Here is a 6,587-nt window from a genome sequence, read left to right as displayed (position 1 = left end):
TTCTTTCAAATTGTTTACTGACTTAGCAGCCTACCAGTCTTATCTCCCTTCCTCAGCCCTGTTTTCTGAATCAGCAGTAGTTAAATTTTCCAGTAACCCCTACATGAAAGGGAGTGTAAAGGGTGACTGGGGATTTCCGGTGAGTGACCTCGCCTTTGAGTGGGACAGTCAACGCATTTGCTCTGACATTCTTTCTATGAAGCAGAGCAGTGACAGCTGAAGTTGCTTTCCAGAAGTCATCTCAACAGAGGTCTGGCAGTATCCAATACCTTAATTTTCTTAGCACAGAAGACAAACCACCTTGAATTCTCTGATTTCCTGAATTTTTCAAGTTGGCGACAATGGCAACTAATTTTGGAGTTACCTCAGCAGTGTTTTTCATCTGGGTGATGACATTCATGGCTCAAAATTACTTTGTAACAGGTAGGTAAAGTTCCACCTGTTAAAGTGTTGAAAAAAGCAGCTAGATTTACAAAAATGGGGGGAAGGGTGCGTGTACTAATGTGTTTCTGGCATAGGAAATCACAGAATTTTGAGACTACAATGCAATGAAAACTAGCATATAATGATTTAAATTTTAATCTTATTTAATTGCTATCTAAATGCTGAAGCTTTTTTGTCTAAATGCTACAGAACTGCATATTTTAAAAATTTGGTATTGCATTTAGGATTAAGTTCAGATTTATTGAAATGTAATTTTATTTTGTACTATTTAAAATACCAGAGAAACAGTTTTGTATAACCTCAGAGAGCAAAACATGCATGAAACCAGTTCTCTTTCAAATTCTATCATCAATTTGATGCAATGTGTTCTAACTGCAGTAGCTTCTGGATATCTGCAGATACTCAATGTGCATCAGAAGTCTCCAGATGCTTCACTGTAATTTGCAAGGAGTAAATGCTTGTTCTACTTATGTAAAAGAACATACACAGTTATGGCAGACAATTGATTTTGTCACCTACTGAAAGACTTCCGAAGGAAACCTGGACTGAGTGAGTTAGATGCTCACATCAAATCCAATTGAAATTCCACAGGATTGGAGTACCTAACAACTCCTAGTCTCCTGCAGCAAAACTGTATAATTTTCACTGGGGAAATGGAGAGCTTGAGTGTTGTTCTTTGCAGCTGTTTGGATGCCCCCCAGCTCCACTCCAAGAGAGCACCCTCCCTTGGGGTACCTCCTCGTGCACCCTCTGCTCACTGGTCCAAGAGCTGCAGTTAAGCTCAGGGTTCAGCCTTGTCTCCAGAATGGACTTCAGGCACGTGTTATAGGTAGCACCATCTTCTGCTGTTCCCAAACGGACTTTCTGGATGTCTAACTCATTATCCTGCTCTCTCTGGGGCTGGAAGTGAAACCTGCCACTGTCACTGTGGTCCTGTTCAGTGCTGTGGGACTGTGCCCTGATCGGTGAGGGCACTGCCCTGCCTGTGCTGCCCTCTGCTCCCAGCTCCTCTTTCCTTGTGGAACAGCCTCATTCCTGCTGCTCCCTGGCATCGGCAGCCAAAGGAAACTCTAATAAATCAGAGTGAAGGCTAGGCACAAGGCAAAGAGAAAAACAACAGCTGCCCAAAAAAAAAGCTAGGAGGAAACTAACATGCAACAAAGTCAGTACCCATAGCTTACAAAAATTGAACAATTTTCTTCCTGTTCTATGACAACTTTGTCTTGCTGTGAGATTCTTTTGTCTAGGTCTTCCCACCTATGTCAGTAAAACAGATTTTTCACCCCAGACCCAAATACTGAGGAGAATGTCCCAGTATTAGTAGGTCAACTAAGCACAGCAAAGCTCAAAGCACAGCTATGTGTAGCTTATGGACAGAAAAGGATAATGTGCTTCCAAGGAGTTAGTCTGTCTCCTGTAGAAACTCAGTCATCTTTAGAACAGAGCTCAGAGGTGATTTAAGAAGTGATGGAAAGATTGAAGAGGCTATTGTTCTCTTTCTGGGTTTCTTCCTCATACTGTAGAACCATCCAGAATTTAGACTGAATCTGATAACTTTTATGAAACATATCTTTTACTTCACCATTTTGTTTTAAAGAACTTAGCAAATTTTAACGTACAACTTCAGCACATATCCTAGAGTCACCTTTATTATCACTTACAACTTCTTTTTCTAGTACTGAATTTATATATTATGCTTTGTATCCATCATACAATTCATGTGTAAAATATTTGTCCTGTAATTGAATGACTAAAGACTGTAGCAGTTTACAAGTACCTACATAATATTCCAAGATTTCATTAAATTCCTTTCTGTCGGCTGCTCAGCTTTATTTGAAATTTGTAAAGTTGATCATTGAGAAACTTTCATTCTCAACATCACCTTTTTTAAAAGTTGTGTTGCTCAAATCTAAAGATAGAAAAATAATTGACTAAGTGAGCAATAAGAGTAAGAGTAAAGTCAGAGCATAAAGAAGTAAAGAAAGAAAGGAACTAGGCATAAGAGGAGGAGGAGCAGGGTATTAAAAACTGAGAAAGAGGAACTGTGGATAGGCCTCAGCAGCCGAGATAGGGACTTATTCAGGGAACCAGAAATGGTTCTCAAGAGACTTGCTTTTAACAAAAAGGAATCAAGAAAACTTAAACCTTGAACACACAGAATAGCACAGAATAGAATAGAGCAGAATTATTTCAGTTGGGAGGGACCTGGAATGAACATCCAGTCCAATTGCCTGACCAAATTGGGGCTGACCAAGACAAAGCACCTTGTTAAGGGCCTCTCAAACATTGCCAGGCTTGGATCCTCACCCACATCTGTCGTGCTCCAGTGTTTGTCTTCTCTGACACAGAAGCACTTTGGCCAAAACAGGACCTACACAAGGACATTCATGAGGACAGGCTGGCTAAAAGGAAGGAGGGAATTTGCCAGTGTGAATCATCCCTCACACTGGGACTACTTGGATAGACTTGAAGTCTTTGATACCTACACACACCCCTTCCTTGAGCAGCAGGGCTTCTCTGCATCCCTGTGCCATATGTTTGGGCTTGTCTCATGTTCAGGCCAGGCCTGGATGTGGCCACAGTTTGACTGTGGGGACTGTTCAAGTGTTCAGTGGCTTTCCACCTCTGCTGAGATAAATCCACCTGATTCAATGATTGCTCCACCAAACACTGAAGTCCAATTAAACAAAATGTAAGGACAGCAGAGATGCATCTTTTTTTCCAGAAGCCATTTCCAAACCCACCACATCCAGTGGGAGCAGGAGCTAAGAGCCTGTCTTTCTTTTAGCACTCCACACAAGCTTAGTCACCTTCTCATCATGAGGGCGGCTTGGCTGCTAGTTCTATCTTTTCATTCATAAAATTCAATTTAACTTGTATTGCTAAGAAGTCGTGGTGAATTTGCAGGCATCGCTTCAGCCTGCTTTGGAGAGTTTGTGGGTTGCCTGTGTTCTTAAACATAGATTTTATGAAGTATTCATTATTGTACATACTTGGTGAGGATAGTCTGCCTCTGCCAAGCATATTGAGCAAGGAAGTAACACCTAGGGCTGTTGGTTATCTGACGTGCTGGCAATGAAATGCTGAAATGTTTCATTTATCAGGGCAATTACTGTATGTAACTCAAAAAGAAAAAATCTTTTTTTCCCCAGTATATGCTTCCAGTGAGACATGGAGGCAAAACAGTAATATCCTTTCTCCTTGTTTGTGCCACTTCCTGAATTTTATCCTATGCCCTTAACAGAGGCTAAGAAAGCAGAGGAGGTGTAACCTAAGCTATGCACTTGCTGGTGCAGGTGTCACAAAGAGTGGACCAGCTGTGCTTATCTAAAAAGCTGGATGAACTGCCTGGAAAAGTGTCATAAATCCACCCTATCTCCTCTTTTCCTGCCAAGTTCAGTAAACTGAATGCTTGACAGTGGCTGGGGGTTAGAAGCATCATGCCAAGATAGGAAAAAAAAGAAGAAAGAGTTTAGGAGGAATAAGGAACACCAGGAATGACAAAATCTTTATATTTTCTCATTGGTATATTAACTCTATGAAAAATTATGCATAATACTTTTGATGATATATACCTTATCATCTTGATAAGAAGAGTGTAATGATAGAATAATCAGTGCCTCAGTGCAACTGCTAGTTTTAATTTGTTAGAAAAAAAAGGAAATAAGACTGTATATGCACTCGGTCTAATAACAGCCAAACCTCTTGAAATTCTAGACTATTGTTAAAAAAATATGTTCTGTTTTAAAATATGTCTTTTACACTAGAAATTAGTTTTCTACTATCCTCAAGCTAGAAACTTTAAAAAATTTCAATTCAGTTAAACATGATCCTAAATTCTTTATGAGGAATAAACATTAATATTCAAAGACTAACCTTTAATATTTTATGGCTTAATTGCAGGTTCCACTCATTCACTTTGCAGGATCACAGGTGTAGGACTCTATCTCGAGAAGAAAGTGAATTTCTCAGAAGCAAGTAATGCATGTAATCAACTGAATCTACAATTGGCAAGTAAAGACCAAGTTGAAAATGCTTTGAAACATGACTTTCAAACATGCAGGTATATTAGTTAGTGGCTCATTGCCTTAACACCTCTACAAGGCTGGTGATAAATCTAATACTAAAAGGACTGATGCTTTTTATTGTAGCTTTGGATGGGTGAAAGATGGATTTGTTGTTATTCCTCGGACAACACCCAACAACAAATGTGGTAAGGGCAAAACTGGACTAGTGCGATGGAATGCTGACCTCCTTCAAACATTTCATGTTTACTGCTTCAATTCCTCAGGTATGTAAACATGACAACTACATTTCTTGTGTTTTGGTTTTTTTAATGTCTGCATGAAAAAATAATAACGAGAGTTCTTATAATTTGTTGACCCTGTCCCCCAAACTTAAATGTTATCAAGCTATATTTGCCTCAGAAGCTTCCTAGAAATACAAAGGGTCAATTCAGTTAATCCAAATTAATAATTTGGTGCTGCCATGAAAGCTCTTGAAGAAGAGTTGCTTTTACCATTCTGTAATGTTGATGCAATGCTCTTAATATGTTTTGGTTATTTAGGCAGGTTCATTTTAGAGACAGTGAATCGAATCTTTAACCAGGGTGTCTGTGTGTGGTCTGTTTGTTCTTTCAAAAAGGCCAAGAGCGGGGTACTTCAGGAAAACTTGAATGTCTTTTGATAAAGGAAAATTAAACTAAATTAAATTATAAGGCAGAACAGCCAAGAGATCATAAACCCAACTAGATTCCCAATCTATTATCCAATAGCTTTCTTTAATGTGCATCATCCTATGTGTGAAAAGGATGCTAAGAAGTTAATTCCTTACCTTGCTGATAAGGAAGCGCTGCACGGGAAATGCACTATTAAACACTGAATTATCACCTAACCTATAAAGTTAAAAATTACATGATTAGGCTAACTTAGTTTTTCTCTGCAGTTCAGAGCTTTTATTGATGAATGCATTGATGTATTAGTGCCATGGCAACATGCTCTAAAAAAAGCTGCTCCTATTGGTATTGTTATTTCTTCTGTTCCTGTGCAACATGGTGTGTCAGTGCATGAAATGTATGTTATTCTGCATCAGACACATTGGGTAAATTGAGTAATGCTAAAGAGGTAGCAAGTAGTTTCAAATTATTGCTTTGTTTAGCTTTAATTTTAAAATAATAATAATAATATATATATATTATACTGTTGGAGTACATGAAGAAGGTTAAGCTTCCCAAATGGTTAGAGTACAATTTAATGTATATTTAACATTGGAATGATTCTGCATTTCTTTATCTTTACTTCCAAACTGTTGCCTGTTCTAGGCATTTCTTACCCAAAATATTTGTCAGAAGCTCATCCTGTCGATTTTCTTGTGCCAAAAAAAGTGCCAAAGGCGCTTGAAAACCATCATGGAAAAAGTATAAAGCCCCTGCCATTTAGCTTTTTATTCTGTGAGTGTAACTGCGTCATCAGACTTCCCGTGGGGATTCATGTGGACAACAGTGCATACGCCGTTTCCCTCTTTTTTATGTTGTAATTTGGTTGTTACCTTAGTGAAATTTTTATAGCTTTACAGAATACAGAACTTCACTAGCAAAGAAGAATTTCCACGTTTTCACATGAGCCTGATTCGGAACTCAGCTTTTCCACTTGCATAAAAGATTTCCCTTGAATTTTAAAAAAGACAATATTCACTTCATTCAAATGGCTTAATTTCTGAAAATTACTTTTTTTTTTCAAACCTGAAGTTTGTCTCTTCCTTGCCCCCCCATCCCATTAAAATCATGTCTCTTTATTATTTCACACTAGTGCCTGATGTATCTGAAAGTTTCATGGGCTACTTTTGTTTCCAGGACATCAAATCAGTTTTCCAAGTATCAACAGTGCATGCATATGTTTTGAACATGTACATAATATCATGGAAATATTTTTGAACATTGAATCTGCAGTAGTTAAGTCTCCTGCTCTGCAGAAGGTTATACTGTTGGTTTTTATATGCAATGTTATTCTACGTACTGTCCATGGGGAATCTTGTCATTGATTTGCAAAAAAAAATGAGTGCTACACTTGCTAAAAAGAGTGTTTAATTGTGTGAGTAATGATAAAAGCTGTGTAAGGGTAAGGGTAATGGCCAGTCTTCGCTAG

At 38.4% G+C, this 6,587-nt stretch overlaps 1 protein-coding gene across 1 annotated transcript in view; it reads left to right on the top strand.

Moving 5' to 3' along the window:
- LYVE1 (lymphatic vessel endothelial hyaluronan receptor 1) overlaps positions 1 to 6,587 on the top strand; it is a 9,992-nt gene continuing 3,405 nt past the window's right edge. The window contains exons 1-3 of the mRNA XM_017824964.1: positions 1 to 423; positions 4,348 to 4,507; positions 4,596 to 4,735. Of these exons, the coding sequence (XP_017680453.1) occupies positions 342 to 423; positions 4,348 to 4,507; positions 4,596 to 4,735 (382 nt within the window). The 5' untranslated portion in view covers positions 1 to 341. The remainder of the gene's footprint in view (positions 424 to 4,347; positions 4,508 to 4,595; positions 4,736 to 6,587) is intronic.

The sequence above is a fragment of the Lepidothrix coronata genome, unplaced genomic scaffold (assembly GCF_001604755.1).
Source record: "Lepidothrix coronata isolate B3197 unplaced genomic scaffold, Lepidothrix_coronata-1.0 Scaffold115, whole genome shotgun sequence".
In the NCBI taxonomy this organism is placed as follows: Eukaryota; Metazoa; Chordata; class Aves; order Passeriformes; family Pipridae; genus Lepidothrix; species Lepidothrix coronata.
This window is presented reverse-complemented; position numbering and strand designations above follow the sequence as displayed.